The 25,083-nt window shown below is 40.6% G+C and overlaps 1 protein-coding gene across 1 annotated transcript in view; it reads left to right on the forward strand.

Annotated features, from left to right (window-relative positions):
* The window catches only part of Ofcc1 (orofacial cleft 1 candidate 1), a 306,918-nt gene that overhangs the window by 121,084 nt on the left and 160,751 nt on the right, over positions 1–25,083 (forward strand). Inside the window, 2 exon segments of the mRNA XM_039096372.2 lie at positions 7,403–7,666; positions 12,346–12,544. Of these exon segments, the coding sequence (XP_038952300.1) occupies positions 7,403–7,666; positions 12,346–12,544 (463 nt within the window).

Here is a 25,083-nt window from a genome sequence, read left to right on the forward strand (position 1 = left end):
CATTTCCGAGAATTCAACAACCATCATTTTGACCCTGTTTAGTGTGTGTTTGTATCTGGGATATCTAATCTTGGTTTTCAACTTGACATCCATGGGAGGAGGCAACCTTAGTTGAGGAACTGCCTTGAGAAGTTGTGTTTATCAGCTTGACCTTTGGGCATGTCTATAGGGGCATTTTCTTCATTACTGATAGATGTAGGAGGACCCATGTCACAGTGGGTGGTGCCACCTCTGGGTAGATAAGTCTGGACTCTGTACCAAAAGTGGCTGAGCAGGCCACGGTAAGCATGCCAGTAAGGGGTTTGTTTCAAGCCCCTATTTTGAGTTCCTACCTTGGCATCCCTTTATGGTGGGCAATAACCTATAAGAATAAAGACATTCTTCCCTTTTGGTAAGTGTCCTATCATAGCAACAGAGACGCAAAGTGTGAACACATTATATTTATTAATATGTATTTGATTTAATAGAGCAAAAAGCTAGAAAGTAATATATGTGGTGGCTATGTTTACATCTTAAACACAGTGCTAAGGCATTCCAATGTGTGTAATAAACCCAGGATGTAGTAAAAATTCGGTTAGGCAAAAAAAAAATAACCTACAAAGTAATTAAAGAAGATTTAGAATAAGCCAGTGATGCTTTTATTTCTCTACCCAGAATAATGTCACATGACCAGAGTAGCAAGGAAATACAACTTAAATTTTCCTCCTGGTATGTAATATTTTATATTAAATCTGAGGTTCTGGGATTAGCAAATGCAGATGATGACTGAGAATGGCCCTTGGGCTGTTCCAAACGGACTTTCCAGTCAGATATCAACAGCAGTTCTTCGTCTTAAAGATTCTGTTTCTATCTTGATTTTTTTGCTGGCAAATTGGAGACTTCTAAATCTTGTGTCTATGCTTTCTGTATTGAATTTTCTGAACTTATTTTTGTGGACTAATATTTTCCATTGATTTTATCATTGCGAATGATTTCAGTACCATTTTTCTCTTTTTGTCCTCTAAGGACCCCAGGTTGACATGTGCTGGGATATTTCACAAATTTTTTAATGCTAATGTTCTTTGTGTTTCTTTCCTTTCATATTTTGTCTTTGTGCTTAGTTGGGATGACTTCACTGCCAGTCCAATTGCCACATTCATTGTCTTTTCTGTTGTGTTAATTTATACTCTTAATCCCATGTCATAACTTTACCATGGCAAATATTTTGTTTCTGCTCTAAAACACTTTCAAGTTCTCTCTGGATGCATTGCATTCTTTCCTCTGATTGTGATGCTAATAATATAAAATCTTTATTATTTCCAGATTTTGATCATGCAGAACACTCATCGATCTAGTATTCACTGACTAGTTTTCATTGGTCCATGTTTCACATCTTTTTCTTCCTATAGACATCTCATAGTTGCCTGCCTTGTGGTAGACTTGTGGGTAAACAAACTGTAGAGAATGAAATAGGAAATCTTGATTCCTTCATCAAGATCTGACCTGTATGCTCATATCAGGGACTGAGCTGAACTGGGGCTGAATTCTAACTTGAGTTAGTTGAAATGCCCCACTGAGATGCATAGATTTAAGTTATAAAAGGCCCAGGCTTCCATTTGGCCTTGGTATCCAATTGTCATTCAACCGTTTGATTATTTTCTGCTATCCAGTACTGCAACAGGATTTCTGAAGCACCAAGAATCTGCCTTCATACCTAGACCCAATTGCCTACATGCCTCTGAGTACATTGGAAGGTTCTAGGGTTAAGAATTGGTTCATGGTAGTAGCATAGTCTACATCTCGGGTTTGTGTCTTAAATTACTCCTTTCTCCTTTGTGCTGCAGTGCCTGGCATCCAGTAACAGGTCTGTCTGCACTTTCATCTGATCCAAGGATTTAGTTTACTTTAAATTTGTCTCTTCAGTTATAAAGTTGTGCCGTCATATAATTTTATAACTTGTTTTTTCCCCCTTAATTCTGTTTTCTCTTCTATTCCTTTGGTACTGGCGATGAAGCCAGAGACAGATTATGCTTTGTCAGACCTCTACTGAGTTCTATCCTTAGCCCTTTTCCTTGTAACATGAGTATTGGTTTTTCTATCTCCATTATAACAAAGAACAGAATTTGGAGGCAATGTGCTTTTGAAACTGTTGTATTGCTATTTGTCTTATCATGAAAGCTTTCATACAATGCTGGAGAGATGACTCAGTGGGTAAGAGTGACAGCTACTCTTCCAGAGAACCTGGATTCAGCACTCAGCAGCCACGTGGTGGCTCAGTGCAACTCCAGTTCCAAGAGAACTGACACCCACTTCTTGCCTTTGTGACATTGGTCATGCATGCGATACACAGACATATATGCAGCCGAAACACCCATAAACATAAATAAGTAATATTAATAGTAAAAAATAACCATAGCCCAAATTATCACATCTTTAAACATTTCAGAACAGGCAGAGGCAGGAAGCATACTACAGCATAGCTGTTCATCGTTCTCATTTTCTTTCTTATTGCTGTAATAAAACCATGATCAAAGCATCTTGGGGAAGAATGGTTTGGTTTCTTCCAGGTAACACGTCCATCACTGAGGAAAGTCAGGGCAGGGATTCAAGCAGAAGCAGAGGCAGGATCCATGAGGAAACGTCTCTTCCTGGCTTGCCTTCTTTGGCTTACTCAGCTACCTTTCTTATGCAATGAAGCCCAACCTGCTTAGAGGTAATTAAACCCACAGTGGATTGGGCCCACCTACAACATTCAATTTAAGAAATTTCCCCACAGACACAGTCACAAGGCAACCTATGGGCAATTCTTCAGTTGAGGTACCCTCTTCCCAAGTGACTCTAGGTTTGTGTCAAGCTAACTGTGGCAGGCATATTGCAGCCTTATTCCCTCCATGGTAACAATTTCTATGTACCTGGTTTCCAATGAACATAACATTTCTCATTACCATTCCTCCACTCAACATTCACCTCCACACCCTTATTTGCATCTTCAGTTCTACATCCTTCCTCTCCTTCTATGCAGAAGATCAAGGGCTTTCCAACTGCAATATGCAGTGATGTGACGTCTGTCTCTGTAAAATCTCTTTCTTCCATGGAATTATCATGGTGGTCAGATAATGAAGCTCCTCCCAGGACTTTATGGCCTCCAGCTAACAGCACTGCGAGGCTGTGACGGCACTGGCACCAGAGAAAATGAGCTCCTCTCCATTTTCATGTAGAGTTTGAAAATACAAAGCCAATGAAATGCTCAGAAGGGTGTCATTTCATAGCCTAGCCATGGAAGTAGTCATGCTCCTAGAAAAGGCCCCCAGAGACAGGGAAACAAGAAAACTTAGTCATCTTTCTTGCCAAAGCATAAGCAGCCAGTCTCAAGGTACACATTACAAGGTAGAAGAGTACTTGCACAATGACCAGTAAGGAAAAGGCACTCAAGGCACACATTCTGAAAAGGCAACTTTTGTCAGAGAGAGTAGATTGCTTTCTTGAGTAATTTGGAACATCTTTGGGGCTGGAGAGATGACTCAGTGGTTAAACGCACTGGCTACTCTTCCAGAGGACCTGGGTACAATTTGTAGCACCCACCTGGTGACCCACAACCATCTGGGTCCACTCCAGCTCCAGGGAATCTGATGTCTTTGGGTATTGGGAATATGTTAGGTAAGCATGTATGCAAGCAGAACACTCATACACCTTAAGCAAGAATTAATTAATTATTAAAGAGTGTGTAGCTCTCATCTTGTGGTTTAACCAGAATCAGTAGAAAGGCTTTACCCTGTTCCTCTACTTTTTAATTTCAGGCGCTGTCAGGGCAGCTGCATAGAATCACTCTCTGTTACAGAATAGATTTACACTAAGTTCCCATGTCCTTGTACTGGTGCCACAGTACTGCATGGTGTTCACACACCTTACCTGGTAACTTCAGTGGATAAGTCATTCACTAAAAGAATGCTGGTATTTGGCAAGGTCAGATCCTGATCTCAAATATCTTCTTATTGTTGCATATCATCCAGGAAGTGGTTGGGGTAAGTCATAAATACAAACGTAAGACTATTGTGTAATTCCATTGTTAACTTGGTATAAATATGCCACCTCTAGAAAGAACATACATCACCATGGTCTGGGGTTTTATTGTAATTTTAGATATTTGATTGGTGCCACTTGAGGTTGGACCCAGGACCCACGTCAGTACTCATACACTCAGCTACATGCACAATCCTTTCCATGGTTTTCCAGAAAACTCAAGTGCATACAAACTTATGTATAAAAAGAGAAGTAACTTACATAAGCTCACCACAAAAGTCATCATGGGTCTGTCACTCTTGTCAGATTCTTGTTATGACTACTTCAAACGCATTTTTGAAAAACACTGATTAGCATAAGGGGCGGGGGGGTCCTAGCTTTCGCTACTGAGTCCAGTGATAGCACTGTAGCAGTGTCTAAGAGCGTGGAGTCGGCTCTATTTTTAAATCATGGGTCTAAGCAGGGTTCTGACTCCATCTTTGCTCCTCCATTTAGCTCTTGTTCTCTTGCTAGAAATGTTACTCGTGGGGTTGGGGATTTAGCTCAGTGGTAGAGCGCTTGCCTAGGAAGCGCAAGGCCCTGGGTTCTGTCCCCAGCTCCGAAAAAAAGAACCAAAAAAAAAAAAAAAAGTGGCTCGCTAGCCAAATGAAAAGTACAGCTTGATTAAGGATCTCTTCTGTCAGTAATTTGTGCCGAATGTCTTTAGCTTTCCCATGGGCTGTTGTAGAAAATGGTAAATCTGGTTTAAATGAAACCTGATCCTGTTAATGGCTTAATAGCAGCTGCCACAGGGTTATGGTGTTTTCAACAGATGTCTCCGTTACATTTTGTTCCTAAACTGAAGTCTCGAGCTATCTGTACGAATCCTATAAATATAACTGGATGTCGGGGTAGATGTTTTGCAAGATAGTCTATGACAAGATACTTTTCTGTCCACTTAAATTTTGCCACATGGAATTTTGCCAAGAAAAGTAGATACATGATATCTTTTAAATAAAAAATTATTTATGTCTTATAGTTTTCTAATTTTTTAAGCTGAGAAATAGGCTTCATCTCCCCACCTAATTCCGTGATTTGGTTAATGTGACCAATTACCTAATCATTGTCTACTGCTATTCATTTGACTCTGACAGGGATGTGCCATGTGGTGTCACTTCATTCTTTTTTTTTTTTTTTTCAGAGCTGGGGACCGAACCCAGGGCCTTGCACAGGCTAGGCAAGCGCTCTACCACTGAGCTAAATCCCCAACCCCGTGGTGTCACTTCAGATAAACAGTAGTCACAACCCTACACCGTCTCTGTCTTTTTTCCTTATAATAATAATTGTAATTCTCATTCTGAGTAGGGTTAGTTTTTCTGGAGTGTTCGACTACTTTTATAGACTGTATTTCTTCTATGTAAAGTTCTTGAGCCAGATATATGGATGATTCACAAGACACAAATCAGGAATGTGACTAGTTTGTTTCTGTGTGATGAACAGAATTCTTTCAGGCATGATAATTAAAAAAAAATAGTTTAGTCGGTTTGCAGTTCTGTAGGCCCAGAAATTCTGTAGGCTGGTGACACCCAGTGAGAGGCTTCTTACTGTATCACGTCATGATGGAGGGTGCTCTGGAAAGGGGCAAGCACCTCGTTTAAGCCTGAGACCCATTATTCCTTTCTTACAAAGCCACTGATGCCATTCTGAAGGCCCCCATCTCATGACGTCATCTAATCTTATCTCCACAAAACTCTATCTCCAAGCACCGTCAACAGATGGATTAAGAGACAAGGCTTACAGCACAGGAACTTTTTTTTTCCATTACCCTTGATTTGAAATAGTGGTTTATTTATCAACATGGTAAATAATACTACCTTTTAACATATATATTAGTTTCTTTTTTATTTTATTTATTTTTTTATTAACTTGAGTATTTCTTATTTACATTTTGAATGTTATTCCCTTTCCCGGTTTCCGAGCCAACATCCTCCTAGCCCCTCCGCCTCCCCTTCTTTATGGGTGTTTCCCCTCCCCATCCTTCCCCCATTACTGCCCTGCCCCCAACAATCAAGTTCACTGGGGGTTCAGTCTTGGAAGGACCCAGGGCTTCCCCTTCCATTGGTGCTCTTACTAGGCTATTCATTGCTACCTATGAGGTCAGAGTCCAGGGTCAGTCCATGTATAGTCTTTAGGTAGTGGCTTAGTCCCTGGAAGCTCTGGTTGCTTGGCATTGTTGTACATATGGGGTCTTGAGCCCCTTCAAGCTCTTCCAGTTCTTTCTCTGATTCCTTCAACGGGGGTCCTATTCTCAATTCAGTGGTTTGCTGCTGGCATACGCCTCTGTATTTGCTGTATTCTGGCTGTGTCTCTCAGGAGGGATCTACATCCAGTTCCTGTCGGCCTGCACTTCTTTGCTTCATCCATCTTGTCTAATTGGGTGGCTGTATATGTATGGGCCACATGTGGGGCAGGCTCTGAGTGGGTGTTCCTTCTGTCTCTGTTTTAATCTTTGCCTCTCTATTCCCTGCCAAAGGTATTCTTGTTCCCCTTTTAAAGAAGGAGTGAAGCATTCACATTTTGATCATCCGTCTTGAGTTTCACGTGTTCTGTGCATCTAGGGTAATTCAAGCATTTGGGCTAATAGCCACTTATCAATGAGTGCATACCATGTGTGTTTTTCTGTGATTGGGTTACCTCACTCAGGATGTTATTTTCCAGTTCCAGCCATTTGCCTATGAATTTCATAAAGTCATTGTTTTTCATAGCTGAGTAATATTCCATTGTGTAGATGTACCACATTTTCTGTATCCATTCCTCTGTTGAGGGCATCTGGGTTCTTTCCAGCTTCTGGCTATTATAAATAAGGCTGCGATGAACATAGTGGAGCACGTGTCTTTTTTATATGTTGGGGCATCTTTTGGGTATATGCCCAAGAGAGGTATAGCTGGATCCTCAGGTAGTTCAATGTCCAATTTTCTGAGGAACCTCCAGACTGATTTCCAGAATGGTTGTACCAGTCTGCAATCCCACCAACAATGGAGGAGTGTTCCTCTTTCTCCACATCCTCGCCAGCATTTACAGCACAGGAACTTTAATGAACCCATTCAAACCTTAACAGCAGCAGACACACCAGCTCAAGCCAACAGGAAGGAAGATACAGAGTTAATTGGGATGCTGCACACTTGATTCCTGAAACTTAGAAACGGAGTCTCTGACAGAGCCACATTTTCAGGGTTGCATGGCAGCTAAATTACCTGAAGCTAGAAGGCTTATTTGTAAATTAATCCAAGAGTAGGTATTAGAAGGCAACAAACAGGAGGAATATAAAACATGTTCGTACTTACTTTTAAACTCTCTGGGTATCTCTGGGTAATGGTATCTCTGGTAATCTCCTGATGTTCTCCTGTCTTACTATTTTTACCAGGTACTTCCTCAAAAGAAAGCTGTGAAGCCTGGCTTGTCTTTCTTGTTTGAACTCTTCCTTCTCCATGGCACATGTGCTTACGATGATGTGATCATTGGCTGGGCAGTCTTTCCTGTGTGTGACAACAACTTCCATATAGTAGAGGGAAAATTCAAGTGTCCCCTTCTCCGAGGACCTTATGACCCAAAACTGGACCATTTCAGAAAAATAGAAAATTTGATTTGCCAAGACTTGGACCAGTGGCTGTGCAATCTATATTTTAAGGTTTGTAATATGATGGTTTTGCTTATTAATTTCCTGAGACTGAACTTGGCCCTGTAGCACAGGCTGTTCTCAAACTCTCGATCTTCAAATCTCAGACTTTGGAGTGCTACCTAGCTAGGATTACAGGTCTGAAATGTGAGTTTTTAGCAGGAAAATAATTTCAAGTATTTGCCAAAGCACCTTCTTTCTAGATGTTAGCTTTTTTCCTTGCAATTATAAAATTTACTAAACTCTCTTTTAAAAAGGAAATGTAATTATATCAGATAACTGATTTCTGAACATTCTCTATGGTTTGCAACCTGTAAGTTCATCCTGTCTTCCCAAGAATGAATGCTTTATTTCCTTTCCAAAAGTATTGCCCAGGCTTCCCCTGTGTGTTGAGAGTTGCCCGTAATGGGATACAGAAGAGATGAGGTGTAACTTCTGCCTTCTGAATGCTCATCTCTGACAAGAGAGACACCACAAGAGGGTCCTTCTACAGAAGTAGAGTGGCTGTGAGAGATGTCTCCCTCCCTCACTTCAGTCCCAAGCATGCTTTTTGTCAAACTCAAATATTTAATGCAAATAAAATTGGACATGCACATCTTTATCTTTCTGTGTACTGCTGAAGCCAGCCTTGTAACAGACATGGCAGTACAGACATTCATGGTAGGCAGTTGTCATTATCCAGAGAAGAAAATGGTTGCATAAGTTAAGACTAACGTGTCCCACCTGTTTGTAGTCTATTTTGGTCTTTGTTTCTAAACTTGTTATTATAGTATTTCCCCAGATTGACTTCATCATAAAGTGCCATGAAGTTTTATTCTTTGCCTACACATTTGATTATGTACTATCATCTGTCTGTCTGTCTGTCTGTCTGCCTGTCTGCCTGTCTGTTCGTCTGTGTCTTCTATCATCTATCTATCTATCTATCTATCTATCTATCTATCTATCTAATCTATCTTTTTATCATTTCTCTATCAATCATCTATCTATCCAGTTGCCTACCTACATAATTGATGGACCCAATGAAGATATTTCCAGAAATGTATAATATCAGCCTTAAGTTTTAGAATTTCCTATCTGTCTTGTAGGATTGGTTTTTTTTCCTGATACCTTTTTATTTGGGGTAAAATTATCTAGTATTTTCTTTTTTAGTGTTTTCCATTATGGTGTTATGCTGAAATGCCTTATTGGGGTTGTCTAGAGAACCATTAAGGACATAGTTCTTACCTGGATATATGCCTTCCTAGGCATTGTGGAAACACTGCTATCCTGCCATATCCCTTACTGCCCCTTAGACTCCCTAAGAAAGACACGCACACAGGTACATAGGCTCCGTGCTCTGCAAATTTGTACCAATTACTTTGTGGTGCTGCTTCAAGTATTAGAGCCATTTACAGCTCTTACGAATTAAAAATGTTGATATAATCAAGCTTGACTGAAAGAATGATACAAGAGAATAAATAACTCTAAAAATCCCAAAACACAACAGTTTTAAAATTGTAGGCTTAAATGTTCTTCCATAAATCAAAATAAACTGAAAATTAAAACAGAGCCATGAAAGGAAGTACATTTTGCTATAGCTAATATGAAAAGCATCTGTAAGTGTGTGTGTGTATATGTCTGTCAGTGTGTGTGTATGTGTCTGTCAGTGTGTGTGTGTGTGTGTGTGTCTGTCAGTGTGTGTGTATGTCTGTCAGTGTGTGTGTGTTGTGTGTGTGTATGTCTGTCTGTGTGTGTGTGTGTTGTGTGTGTGTATGTCTGTCAGTATGTGTGTGTGTGTGTGTGTGTGTCAGTGTGTGTCTCTGTGTGTATGCACTAAGGCCTGTATGTACACATTTGAGTTTGGGTAGTTCCAATACGACCTACCCTCTTATTTGACAAGGCGTCTCAGTAAAATCCAGAACTTGCTATTTTTAGCTATTCTGGCTGGCCAGTGAGCCCTCCAGAGCCCCCTGCTCCTGCATCCACTCCATGTACTCCACTGCTAGGATGACAGGCATGGGTTGCTCTTCTTGGATTTCTGTGTGGGATCTCCAGATCTGAATCCAGATCCTCATACACCACAGCAAGCATGCCACTCACTGAGCCATCTCCTTGCCCATGGCACCTGCTACTTTGAACTCCTTTTCTTCATTTTCATCTTTCTTTCTTTCTTTCTTTCTTTCTTTCTTTCTTTCTTTCTTTCTTTCTTTCCTCCTCCCTTCCTTCCTTCCTTTCTTTCTTTCTTTCTTTCTTTCTTTCTTTCTTTCTTTCCTTCTTCCTTCCTTCCTCCCTTCCTTCCTTCCTCCCTTCCTTCCTTTCTTTCTTTCCTTCTTCCTTCCTTCTTCCTTCCTTCCTTCCTTCTTCCTTCCTTCCTTCCTTCCTCCCTTCCTTCCTTCCTTCCTTTCTTTCTTTCTTTCTTTCTTTCTTTCTTTTTCTTTCCTTCTTCCTTCCTTCCTTCTTTCCTTCCTTCCTTTCTTTCTTTCTTTCTTTCTTTCTTTCTTTCTTTCTTTCTTTCCTTCTTCCTTCCTTCCTTCTTCCTTCCTTCCTTCCTCCCTCCCTCCCTTCCTTCCTTCCTTTCTTTCTTTCTTTCTTTCTTTCTTTCTTTTTCTTTCCTTCTTCCTTCCTTCCTTCTTTCCTTCCTTCCTTCCTTCCTTTCTTTCTTTCTTTCTTTCTTTCTTTCTTTCCTTCTTCCTTCCTTCCTTCTTCCTTCCTTCCTTCCTTCCTTTCTTTCTTTCTTTCTTTCTCTCACATTTCACTGTCTATGCTTGGGGTGGAACTCAAGGCCTCACATCTGCTAGTCAATCCGACTACCACTGAGCTGTATCCCCAGCCCTTAGTGCTCACACTAATTGAGACATATAGCTAAGGGTTCTGTAAATAATGGCTTGGAAAGTTGGTACCTAATTCATAAAAGACAATTTAAGCAGTCCTGGTATTAACTATGAAGATTATATATATTGAGATTAAATCAAGACTTTAAATCTATGAGGTTAAAATGTTGATTATTAAACAATATTAAAACAATTTGGCTGGATCACAATCTTCTTAGACTTAAAGATCAAATTTTTCTCCCTCTTAAATTAGGTAAAAAAATAATTGGGAAAAACTAATGCTTTGGTTTACCCATAGAGCATGTCTGGCCACTACTGTTACACATAGATATAATTAATTGCCCGTTCTGTATTTATTAGACAATGTTGGAAATGTTTGTCCTCCGACTGATGGAGAGGAAACGTAAGTGGGGTAAAAACACTTCTCCTTCATAAAGCTGAAAACAAAAAATTCTTACACAAAACTGTTTTTATGTAAATGTCAATAATGCATGAATTTTCCAGGTCCAAGTTTTCTCAAGAACAAAATATTCTGATCAGGGCTGGGAAGATGGTTCAGGTGGTGCTTGCTCTACAAACATGAGGACCTGAGTTTGGATTTTTTTTCATAAAACCAAACCATACCAATAAAACAACTCTCTTCCCCACCCCACCCCAAAATCACTGCACAGGGCAGCCTGTGTTTTTAACCTTAACACTGAGGGAGGCGGGTTCAAAGACAGGGGATCCCTTCAGCCCACTGGCCTGTGATCTTCAGGTTCAGTAGAGACTTGCTTAAAAAACTTAAGAAAAGAGTAACTGAGGAAGACACACAAAGTCAACCTCCGGCTTCCATAGGTAGGAGCACACACACACACACACACTCGCACGCACAGGCACACACGCACCAATCAACCATATGGAAATCTCTGATCAAGTAGTAGCTCAAAATACAAAATACATACATACATACATACATACATACATACATACATACATACATACATAAGAAAATATCAAATGGCAGAAAAGGGCAAAAACAGATGGTGGAACTGAAAAAAAAATGTTATTGCATTTTAAGTTTAGAGAAGATTAAAGATCCAAGAGACACCTTCCTTCCTTTTCCTACAGGATCAGTGGTTGGGAGGGGAACACTATGAAATGGGCCAACAAAGCCAGAGCTCACAGGTTCCCACTGACGTCTACTGTCCCATGCCATTATGGGCAGTAACAGGAGCCCTGAGGAGGAGGCTGAAATACATCACTAATTCTGTCCCAGAGTTTGTGAGCAAGGAGTGAAGAGGGAAGATTCTGCAAACAAGGAAGGCAGACAGTCCTTCCTGAGGAAGTTCTCCTTTCAGATCCCCATCTTTCTCGGTCTTTTACTTTCCCTTCAAGCACTCGGCCACTTTAAACATGTGTGGAAAGGTGCGCAGTGAGCAGCCGCCTGTTTGCTGACCACTGTCTTCAATAGTCTTGTCATTTATTGTTTTCGTTTGTTAGTTTCTTGGAGGAAAAAAAATAAATGAATATTTGTTAGTTTCATACAAGTATAAAGTATAACTAAAGTATAAAGTACTTATAAAGTACTTATAAAGTATAAGTTTAGTAATACAATGTTTTCCTATAAGACAGTAAAAATAATAAATTGAACATGTAAAGCGCATGACAATATTTAAAGTGATTGTGGACATCATTGTCATAACTTAACCAGACAGAATCCTTCGGAGTTCGGGAACCTGAATTGTCCTTTTAGAGATCTCAACTCCCCCTCCCCTAACACACACACACACACACACACACACACACACACACACACACACACACACACTGTTCTGAGAAAATTTAACTACATTGTTAATATTTGCAACAGTTTTCATTAACTGATTTATCTCTTAATAGGTAATTAAAACTCCTTTGCATTTCGATGATCAAAAAAGCCACGAGAGCCGCAGGCAGCTTTCTCCGGAACGTCCTGTGTGCTTAATGGTGGAAGCGGAGAATACAGAGTTCGATTTGGATAATACAGCTGGCCCTTCGAAGAAAGAACCACCAGGAAACATTGACGCTGTAATGAATGGCACCAAGCACTCTTCTCAAGGTTGGTTGACCACCCACTCTTCTCAGGGTTGGTTTACCCATTTTCTTGGGCATTCCAATACAGTGTTGAGGACTGTGTCATACTGAATGAAGCTAATTAAGAAGTACTTACTTTCTGAGACTGCATTTTCCAAACTAAGGCATGGAGAGAGCCTATAACTATTAACAAGAATATTAGTTTTCACATCACATTGTTTATCATGGAAATGTTATGAAATTATTCCCTTGAAGTGCATATTTTTTTTTCTCCATGATGGACACCACTGTTTGTAGGCTAAGTTTTTCACTACTTTTGGGAGGTGTGGGACTATTTGGTTTCATTTTGTGGCCTTCTGTTTAAATTTTCAATTTTCTTGTATGTTTCTGATAGCAGTAACCAAAAGTATGAGAATAAAAGATAAACTATTCTCAGCACTAAAAGGTATGCTATAGGGCTTTGCTTTTGAAGATCAGTTTGATCAAGGACTAGGTCAATCAAGTTCTTCAAAAATTCAATTTTTCAGAAAAAAACACATTTGAAATGATCTTTCATAGTAAAAAATCATTACCTTTACCAAAGGCTTTAGTCACAGGTTTCTGAAAATTGGTAGATACTCAAACAGTAAGTAATATTAGCCTGCCTAACAGGATGGGATGGTTTGTCAGCTATTGCTGGACCAGTAGTCACAGTCTCATGGCAAGGAGTGGCACTTATACTAATTAGCAATGACAAACCCTGTAGTAAGCATTTTCTTTGAAATCACCAAACGATTAAATTATATGGTATAGAAAATAACATGTACCAATACTCTGTCCTCTACCTTGGCAATTCTAGTTTGCTGTATTTCCTGTACATCATTTCTTTTTATTTTACTTTCCTCTTCTTTCACCTCTTCCTCGTTCCTTTGTGTGTGTATGTGTGTGTATGTGTGTGTATGGGAGGGGTATGCATGTATATATGTGTATGCCATGGAGGCCAGAGATCAACATTGGGTATCATCACTGATATCTCTCTACCCTATTTTTAGAGCCAGGTTCTCCCCCCGATTCCACTAGACTGGGTGGTTATCAGTGAGCTCCAGAAATACTTCTCACTCAACTCTGCCTCCTTCAGCACTGAGATTATAGACACCTGCCACTGCAACTAGCTTTATTTTCCAATAGGGATCCTGGGGAATCAAATGAAGGGTGTTGTGATTTTATGGCAAATATTTTCCCATTCGGAAAATGATAGGACATTCAGAAGAGACATAGGATGTGGGAAGAAAAAACAGGTTCCAGATCAAACTGTGAAGTGATTAGATTCAACTAGGGAGGGTGTATAGAGACAGAGAAAAGCTGGGCTGAGGGCATAGGTCTTGAAAATATCTGTGATTCTGGAACAGGATGCTGGCACTCCTCCATCATGGTCAGACTGGCCACATGATTCTACTTTTTGGAACACCTTTGCCTTTTTTTTTGTTATTGTTAGGTTTGTTTTCTTTCTATCCATTGATTCTCTGGCAACCACAAACTTCTTACTAAGTGCTAAACGCTTGTTAAATCATGTTTGGAACTTTTTTGTTCCTTTGGAGTGATGCCGTATTGGGCTGAGCAGAACTCCAGTTGCTAGGTTCAAGTCATGAATGTTTGCTCTTCTAAAACCTTGGTTTATCATGAGCCTTTGGGCTTTCTTATTCCTGTCTGACCTGTGTGCTCACTTGTGACTCAGCCAAAGTCATCAGCTAAGGACTCCTGAGGTACCACACTCTGGAATCGTGTTCACCGGAAAATGTTAGGTTAAGATTTTACACACAGAATACGTAAATGTCAAATTATGTGATACTGGCCTTAAATAAATCTTCTTGAAGATAAATTAGGACCCAACTAACGTTGAAGCCAGGTAATACATTCCACACTTACAAACTAATCTAAACTAAGTGTATTGTTCACACTCTTCAGAACTTGAACTTCTTTTACTTGTAGCAGGAGAGAGCAGTTAGTTGACCGCATCCTGCTCTGCTTTGGGGAGTCACGAAGACTTGGTCATTCTCAAAACGCACTTGTCAACTGAGTGCGTGAACTTTGTGTTGGGATGTAAAAGATTTGAGCCTCTAATTTTTTACTTTAAGTGCAAACATCTGGGGTGTTTAACCATGCATTTGTAGTGTCAGTAAGAGAAAGTAGAAGATGGGGTCTATACATAAGAGAAAGGCCCAATGGTTGAGAAAGAGCAATTGATGCTAGAAAGGGCTCCAAACCAGAGGCCAGCAATGCCATAGGTAACCTCATTCCAAATATCTTTATGGGGAAGCTCCATGGAAGTGGGGCTGAAGTCTGGTCAGTTTTCTCATCGAGATAATGGCTTTTATATTGGGTCTTAGTTGGATCTCACTGGTTAGATTTTGGCTTAGACATCAGAGTTATCCATGCTCTATGGGGAAAAACATAACTTTACCATTGCATATATGCATAGCCTGGGTGCTACAGGTTTATTATATCCTTAAGAGTCTATATTTTGGAAACTTGGTTCCCAAGTGAAAGATGAGTTTTGTTCTGTCTTCGGTTTGCTCGTTTGCTTGCTTTTGAAGGAGGTAACTGGATCTTGATGGTTCTGCCCTTAAGAATGCATTAATAGATATGGGTTATTGAGAAAGTTATTTGTCATGATGAAACAACTCTAATCTCCCAGTAATTAACCCTAAGACTGCTAGAACCTCGACAGAGTCCCAGTCAACCTGAAGACCCTCACTAGACATAGCCTTTTGAACCACCTACCCCCAGAGCTGAGAGAAACAAAGCCCTCCCTTCACAGATGGCCCAGCCCTGGCAGTTCTAGTGGAGCCACAGGAAATGCACTAAGACACTGAAAATCTGAGACGTCGAAAAGACAGAAAGTGTCAAAGCCTCTTCTGATGGTCGAAGATCCTCATCCTAAGGAAAATAAAGCAAGAAGCAGAAAGGGAATAATTGTGACTTCACTGAGTGAAAAAGAAGAGAAAGCATGTCATTGATTTTGCTTAAATATCAAGTTCAAAGGTCAACTCTGAAGTCACTGAACACTGTAAAGCATGGGCTCTTGCAAAGTGTATTTCTTTTAAAAACCGTTTTAGTGAAGCACGGTCTTATTTTAGAATTCTCGACTTTTAACACAACGGGTTCTGACTAATCTAGTGATATTTAATGTCACTGATATTTTTTATCTAGTTTTAGGATACTGAGTGGAAGATGAGAAGCAATTATTCTTGGACCATTTTTCACTATAACCTTTGTGCCTTCTCAGCCTTCCTGTGACAATGTGGCTACCTTCCCTAGATGAACCACACCGTGCTATGAACTTGGCTCTTAGAGAGATGCGGTTGCCCCATGCTCTCCTCAAAGACAGGTGGCAGTCTGGAAAAGAGGGACACTATCACAGTCAGTATGCGAGCACAGTCTGCACCAAGAGAGACTTTCTTGAGCTTTGCTTTCAAATAACCCGATTTTTGTTTAGCTTTGGTATGGGCCTAGAGACTAATGTAAGCCTCACATTCAAAGACAACAGAGGGACTGTTGCCTCCTGTTGTGAAGAGATCAATACAGAGCCAGAACAAAAAACTTTCGTCAAGTACATGCCTTCTCTATTGCTTACTTTTATTTTTCTTGGAAGTTCCTAAGCTTATTATCAGTGCTTTAATATCTCCCCTGGGCTTGTTTTCTCATATACTGGGGCTGTGATACAGTGCACAGTTTCTGCCACTGATGTGTTGCTAAGAAATTGAATAATGGGTAAACATACTCAACATGTGGTAATTCATTTCAAATTAAAAGTTTATTAAACTCTGGCTTGCTGACTTTCTGGCTATTTACATGTCAAGGGAGGAAACATGGGGAAGCGGGGACCACGTGGTATGTTCATGGCTACAGAGGCTCTCTCTGAAAACTGTGTGTATGATCTTCTACAAGCAGTTCTACATTGGTAGGCTCCATATGTAATCTGTAAAATTTACTATACTCTCCCCAAATCTCTCTCTCTCTCTCTGTCTCTCTCTCTCTCTCTCTCTCTCTGTCTCTCTCTCTCTCTCACACACACACACACACACACACCACACACACACACACACATACACACACACACACACACACACACACACACACACACACACAAGTGACTTTCATGTTCCCTTGTAAGTGTGCCTGTGTACACACTCTCTCCTAAGGGGATTTTGGACTTACTCCATGGTTGATGGTGATGATCAACATTGTTACTTTGAACTATGCCTGGGAAGAGAAAATATTTATAAAAAGCTGGAAGAAAATATCTATGATATAACTTGTGATTGCCATCTTTCAAATTGTTTTTTCATTTAGGACAACCACTAGGGAAATGGTGATTGTGTTTGATAATTTTGATTTGTACCGGATATCTTGCAAGAACAATAGTTCTTGGAAAAGATTATGGATGCTTGATGACACTGAATTCAAGTGAATTTTATTGTGCACTCACAGCGAACAACCCCACTGCTACATGCCGGGGGGTTGTAAGCCAAAAGCACCTCCAGAGTTTTACTTGAGCCCATCTGCTCCATTATGACACTAACATGTATACATGGCTAGTAGGATGGGTAGGCTTTTTCAGCATCTTCTCCATCAATGTCAGAAAACCATTTTGGGGGGGAAATCCAGACCTGGGAAGAAGCAAGTACAATTGACTAAATAGCCATTTAGTAGTGAAATGAGGGAACAATTGTGAGAAATGCATGTTGTCAAAGAGTGACATTTGTGCTTTGTCTCAATTGGCTCCAGCCCTTGAGCACACTGAGCAAGAAAACTGGTTTTAGGGATATAGATATTAGATGAGGCAAATCTCTCTGTCTCTGTCTCTGTCTCTGTCTCTGTCTCTGTCTCCATCTCTCTGTCTCTCTCTTTCTCTCTCTCCCTCCATCCCCTCTCTTCCTCCCTCTACCTCCCTGTCAATTCTTATAAATGATAGCAATTAGAAGAGAAAACAAAGAACTATTGTTGATTATAATAATAGAGTCTTTGACATCTAAAGAACAGACTTAGGATTTTTTACAGTTTATAATGGTACAGAAACAATATGCATTCAGTAGAAATTATCTGTCCAGCACTGGGTTAGAACATTTTCCCAGGATCATGGTAGACAGCATAGTTCTGTTTCGTAACAGTGGACAACAGCACGTCACCAGAGCAATATTCAGTCACGTGGTCACGAGGAGACACGCCAGTACTGTAGGTCTCTAAAACTCACTTGCTACAGGATATTTGAACTTTGGCTGGATTTCTCAGTGTATAATCCTATCCTCAGTCCTGGAACACATGTATTCTACTGTGTACCCCACGCTGTGTGTGACAGGCAACTGATAGGAGGTAGGCTTTCAGTATCCAGACCACTAAACCTGGTTGGGATAGGAGGGTTGTCACAATCAAAAGCAGCACCAATGGCATTAAATGATGTAAAACTTGATTTATACCAAGTAGACATTTATCTTTGAGCACAGTTTAACAAACTTATATAGAACAATTAATTGTGTCCACATATTAATCCTTTGTGGAGCTGTTAACACACATTTTCACCTGGGCTCTGCTCAGATAACAGTGACTATGAGTCTCTAGGGTCAAGTCCTTGACGTTGGTCCTATCTTTAAAGAAAGTCCATGGATTCCAAGTCAAGAGAGAAGGAAGGATTCTGGTCACGGTAGCGCACATCTATAATCCCACATAGTATAGGAGAAAGAGGCAGAAGGATCAGGAACTCAAAGCCAGACTTCGTTACATAGTTGGGTTGAGGCCAGCCTGAGTTACATGAAACCCATCTCAAAAAGAAAACCAAAAACAAACTGTACTAGCTGATTTTATGTGTTAATTCGACACAAGTTAGAGTCACCAGAAAGGAAGAAGCCTTAGTTGAGGAAATGCCTCCTTGACACCCAGCTGTAAAGCATTTTCTCTAGTAGTGATCAACTGGGGAGGGCCCAGCCCACACTGGGTGGTGCTATCCCTAGGCTTCTGGTTCTTTAAGAAAGCAGGCTGAGCAGGCTATGAGAAGCAAGCCAATAAGCAGCAACTTCCATGGCCTCAGCTTCCGCTCCTGCACCAGGTTTCTGCCTCGCTTGATTGAGTTCCTGCCTTGACTTCCTTGGGTGATGATCAGCAATGTGGAAGTGTAAACTGAATAAACCCTTTCCTCCCCAACTTGCTTCTTGGTCACGATGTTTTAGCCCAGCAGTAGAAAACTGAAGCCACAAACTAACCAGATGTCTGAAAGTGACACTATTGATAATTCTGAGTTTGTTTCTTGATAATTCTGATTTTTTTTTTAGTTCCTTGAAACAAGTATGATGGTTTGTTTGACCTTTGAATATTCTTTAATTTTATTGTATCATGAAAAGTCCTCACCAACTAGCATACAATTTCCTTCTTAAAGAATACCCACTCAATGCTGACTTACTCCTAGTGCTTGTTCTCTTTGTTGTGGCTGTGTATTCATTTGCATGTCTACATGACCAACCTCTTGACTATTGACTATGTCTATGGAGTCTAATCTGTGCCTGGCAGGAAGTGTTCCCCCAATTAAAGACCTGCTAGATGAATAAATGAGCAATCCATTCTGAAGCAAATAATACTTACTTTCGTTTGACAATCACACTATGCTAGTCGGTAAGGTAGTGCGGAGTCAGTGTGAAAAATTTTGTTGAATATCTCAGTTTGCTACTGATTGCAGTAGAATCCTTGTGAAATAGCAAGTCTACTTCACTCTGTAAGAAACCCCCTTCCTTCCACAATGGCCATACTGTCTGTTCCTTGTGCCCACCGGCTCCGTAGGAGCACCAAGTTCTCACAAGCTTTTGAGAACTCATTCTAATTTGTGTATCATTTCATCTTGTGATTTCCAGCGCTTCTATTCCTTGCATGCTAACATCCTTAACCATCTCCATGTGTGCTAGTTCAGGGATACCTCTGTCCAGTCTGTGCTTGTTTGCTTGTTTGTTTTGAAACAGAGTATTATAAAGCTGGTTAGGCTGATCTTGAACTCACTGTATAGTTGAAGATGACCTTCAGTCTCTCCTCTTTCATACCTTCTGAGTATAAGGATCGTGATTTAAATGTTGTTTCAGATTGAACTAAGGGTCCATGCTTGCTAGGCAAATACTCAAACAGTTGTGTCCCATAACCACTTTCAAAGAACGAGCGCTTCTACTAATTATAGGCATAATTTGAAGAATTCTGAAGGACTACTTAAGAATCAACCATTTGTGGAAACTCTGAAGCAACTGGTAGACTCTGTGGCATTTGGTCTCTAGGATTTTTTTGGTTTGCTTTGTTTTCAGAGAGTTCCAAATCCTTCATCTGAGCATAAAACTAAGCTGCAGGGAACCACGGAATGTTTCAAAGTGATTAATCTGCATAAAGAGCTAATTACCTGCATTCTAAATTTACTGAAGATATGGAAATGCATACAATATTATAAGTCACAGAAAAGCTTCAACATTATTTGACAGTTTTATTAAAAATTAGCAATTTGTAAATTCTTCCTCCTCTCTCCCCCCACTACATCCTCTAGCTTCCTGTTTCTTTCCCCTCATCTTGCTTTCCTTTAAGCCCTGACGTTGTCACCTTTTAGGTTTATTTACAAGCAGAATAAGCCTCTTGGTACCCTTAGCACTGGAATTCCTAATCAGGCTTGGCTGTGAAAATTCTTCTTCCTGTTAATAGTCTCCGACTATTAGTAGATTTTGTCAGAAAAGAAAGCATCATCATTTGCTTTCATCTTGGCCTTATTTTCTGGGGTGCCACACCATCCCCTCAGAATCAATTACAACATTTCATCTTGTTTGATCCACTTCTATCTCAAAGTCCTGTCTGAAACCCGCTGGAACCGAGAAAGCTTTAAACAGCCGCACAGGGCTGTAGATTGGTTTTGACAGGACTGTGATGCCGAGTCCTGCCTGGGCCCAGAGTGATGCTGGCTGACAGCCCCTCACTGCTCCTGGGAGGAGGGAACATGTGGAAGGAATTGCTCTTTTCCTTTTCACAGTTTGTCATTTCCTCTGTGGGGCAGCCTCTGACCCCTCTTGAGATCCTGACACCCATACGGGAGTATTCCCACTGATGTGATGGAAGTCGAGAAGCAGTTAATGCCAAGAAAGGAGGATGAGGTGTGTCAAAATGATGTGGGGGACAGAGAGATGGGCCTAAAATGTTTCCAGCAGGAGGTTAGATTCTGCTTCATTCTTTCCTGTGGAGAGCAGTACCCACTGGTCTGTTGCTGTTCAAGGAATCAAAACACAGGGAAGCTACCTTAGAAGCTGCCCTCCCCCACCCTGTGCGCTTCTGACCCCCACCCCCTGGCCGTGTGTGTGTGTGTGTGTGTGTGTGTGTATGCTCATGCCTGTTGGTGATTTCAAGAGTAGAGGTGGAAATAAAAACAGATGTATCACCAGCAAATTGTCAAAACTAAGGCTGAAGGAAAAGATGCAAATTGATGTTTACTAGCCTACTTCAGTGTGTGGTGTGTATGTGTAATTACAGATTGTGGCCCACCGGAGCTTGAGATTCCAGGCCCACGCCTATGCTCAGTGTTTTGTGTGGCCCGATAACTCCTTCATGTTTATCAAACAGTCTGGTGAAGTAACACAAGAGCCAAGAGCTAGGTGGTCAACCGCACTGCTTTGATATTCTCGTGCATGGTCATGGACCATTCCAAAACACCTCAGAATATCATTATTTCAGGAGTGAAAAGTGAAATATCATTATTTCAGTTTCAAAAGCACAGCCTTGAATCATTTAAGGACAGGGTTAAGCTCTGAGAGTTAGATTGCGAGGAGGTAATTCTACCATTGTTAAAATGGCAAAGGGAACACGCAGGAGCCAAGGTGATAGGGCCTCCAATGCGCCTGGGTAGTGCCGGAGAGCTAGGATCACTGACTGTGCCTGTCGCCTACTGAAGGCTTCTTATGGGCATATTTGGAAATATTTGGGAGGATGTATATTTTTTAAGAGCACTCTTTAAAGAAGGGACAATACTTTCTTCTAACTCTGCTCTCTGATTCCGTTTTATGGGTATATGTGTGGTATATATGTTCCTTAATCTTTTCAGATAGACTGCTCAAGGAGCAAGCCTGGTATGCATATACATTACATACGTAAATATGTACTCCACCATGGCTCATAAATATATACTCTCCTGAAAATAATGTTATTTGTCATTGGTCAGTTTCTCTCATTTAATCTGTACCTCGGAATTAGACAAATGTCTAAAATGGTAAAGGCACAAATGGGTACTGACGAGCAATCATCCGGCTGTGCTTCTTGGCTAAATGTGAACCACCGTGATTGACCTATCAGGGTAAGAAGATAAGAGCACTCTGAAATAGTCATGTGAGCCGTGGTTTAGGCAGAGTTACTGTGGCACTTTGATGGGACCCACTTATCTCTGTCCTCGCTATTTAATCTGAGACCAGGAGTACCTATGAATGCAGGTGAAAGTTGAAAGACAGAACTGTAGGGATAAAATATACTTGCCGCCTACTTTTACTAACACATGAGTTATGATGAACAAAACCAGGACTGGCTAAGGAGGATTGCCTTTGAGTGATGACAGAGTGGCTGCCAGTCTAATGTGAATCCCAGTCACTACAGTTTGGGCCATGAGCTTTTATTTCAGGCTCTCCATGCAAGTCACAGAAGGTGGCATTTCCTTTGGTCAGTCCTATTTTCCCCAAAAAGATAAACGAGATTACAAGACTTCACATGAGTAAGGAGAGCATTAATTTTTTTTATTTATTTACTTAAGTCTGTCTTATGTTTCTGTGTACAAATGCTGGCTTATGGAGGCCAGAGAACAGCCTCGGGTATTGTCTTTACCTCCTGCTTTATTTCAGAGAGGGACTCTCGCTTCCTGCTGTGAATGACAGGCTAGCTGGCCCCCAGCTTTCGGGTTACTCACCTGTTGCCACTTCCCATTCATCACAGGATTTAAAAATTGCCAATTTATCAGCTTTTCCTTTAATAGATCCTATTTTGGGTGTCAAGTCAAATATGATGTGGTTAGCCCTAGTTCTTGAGAACTTTCTGTCTTTAATGTGCAAGTATATTTTTTAGGGTGTTGTGTGTGTGGAGTGATGCTTAGTTCAGTTCTTTTACCATGAACATATCAGATTCTCCCAGTGCCATTAGTCAAAATCATCTTTCTCCCATCAAATTGGTTCTGTACCTGTTTTAAAAGTTAGCAGTTGGGCACAGTTCTGCAGACTTTTTGCTACTTCACTCACTAAATTCTCCTCTCACTCTGCTAACTCCACAGTCTTGATTTTCAGAGCAGAACAACAGAGCTAGGGACTAGGACCAGTGATTTCTCTCATTTATTTTTCTTTGTTGAGGTGATGTCAACCATTATTGTTTTTAGTTCAGCATGATGTGTTTAAATAAAGGAAGGAATTAGCATTTTGTAATTTTGAACCCAAAAGTTCCGTACCTGTTTTGTGAAGCTCATACTTAACTACTTTGTTTTCTGTGTCATAACGGCAAATGGTTCTTCCTTTTAATAATTTTGGTTTTAGCAAATGCGCTGCTAGCATATAGAAATGTGATGACTTGTGCTATTTTTCCATAAAATTTTATGGATGTTCATTGAAGACTTTTTTTCCCACTATGCTTATATGTAAGTATCATGTGTACATAAATTCAGGTGCCCTCAAGAACCAGAAAAAGATGTCTGGTCCCCTGGATCTACAGGGAATCCAGGTGAACGGGCAGCTGGTTGTAAGTCATACAGTATCGGTGCTGGGAATCATACTGTGCCCTCTGCAAGAGAATCAAGATTCCTTACCTACTAAGACATCTTTCCAGCCCCATTACTTGGAATTTTATGTTCAATATCATGTTTTCTTCTAATATGGTAGTTTCCATTTTTTTTCTAGTATAATCTATATGCCTATACCCTCATGTCACTGTAAGGTACTCATTGCTGCCGGAAGTCCTTCATTTGTGCACACATGTATCTGCCTGTGCATAATGCATAAGAAGGTCCAAGTTGGGCATCTTCCATATGCTGCTTCCATCCTGTTTTGTGTGACAGGATCTCTCATTGGAATGGGAACTTGCCGGCCTGGCATGCTAGGATCCTCCCTCCTTCCCTTCTCTGCCTCCCTTAGGCCAGGCACATGCCACCACGCCCAGATTTTCACACAGGTGCTGGCTGGAGATGAATGGTCCTCGGGCTCTCAAACTTTCACAGCAAAAAGTTTACCCATGAGACCTCCTCTCCAATCCTCTTTGCTGTTTTTTTTTTCCTTAAACAAGAGAAGCATTCACATTTTCCTGGCTTTTAATTAATTTTTTGTTTGTTTTTAATCAAAAGGAAGCATTTCCTGGTACCACAAATGGGTTTTGAATTATGTAGCGTTTGGTATTGTTTAATAAATACAATAATATGGTTTGTGTAAGTGAGACCCCTAGGATGAGGGATTTAAGCATCTGAACGCACGGTGCATATGTAAAATAAACTTCAGTTTCCGAGTTCATGTTTTCTTTTCACATGGCGTTGATCTCAAGTCTTTCAGACTCAATCTGCAGAGGACTTTTTCCCACTCGTCTTACTTAGCGATACTGATCCACTGCCTTTTATTATGTCTTTTCTTTGTCTGCTTTTGATGCTAAGGTTATGGTAGCTACATAGATGAGTTTGTAAATGTGCTTCCCTCAACCTTCCAGAACAGATTGTGTAGTTTAAATCTTTAGTGTCTCTCACTGGCTTCAGTGTTGACTACTTGGTCTTCAGTTTGTGACCCTATGGGGAGGCAGTTGAAACTTAGGAGCTTAGCCATAGATAGGGGTGCCACTTGGCAGTAGGCATGTACCTTTGAGGGTGATTCCTGCTCCGGTTTTATCTCTGCTTCCACATGAGCAAAGAGGTGAAGATGCTTCTCTGCTACACAGTCTGTCTGCCATGATTCTTCCAGAGTCCGTGGTGTTGAATGACTGGGCACCAAAATGTCGGAAACTGTGAACTAAGGTGAACCCTCTACATCTAAGTTGTTTAGGCCAGCTTGGTCACAGAGCCACTAATACTGACTGACTCTTGTGAGATTCAGGATATTTAGAATTTCAAGAGAATCAGATGAGCCTGGAGTTTTAGGTTACTAAGTCAACTTTTTAAAATGGTTACCAGGACTGTTCAAAATATCTGTTTATTCTAGGCCTACTTGATCTGCATAGCAAGTCCCAGGACAACCAAAACTACATAGAGATACCTACCCTCAAACAAACAAACAACAATAACAACAATAACAAAACAACCAGCCAAATATCTGTCATGACCAAATGCTGCCATGTGTAATACATGGGAATTGGTTCATTTTCCCTTAGTCACTGAAGGATGGGTAAGGCACTGTTGGGGAGGTTTCTTTAATTTCCTTTCAATGACTTCTTTTCTTTCTTGGTATTGGGGGCCTGTATTACCTCCTATCTTCCTTGTCAGTCTTCCTAGCTTATCAACTTTACTGTTTTTAAAGAACCAGCTTTTGTTCTATTGTTTCTGACTTTCCCTTCATTTCACATTCATTGATTTATATTCATATT

This window comes from Rattus norvegicus, chromosome 17 (assembly GCF_036323735.1).
Source record: "Rattus norvegicus strain BN/NHsdMcwi chromosome 17, GRCr8, whole genome shotgun sequence".
Classification (NCBI taxonomy): Eukaryota; Metazoa; Chordata; class Mammalia; order Rodentia; family Muridae; genus Rattus; species Rattus norvegicus.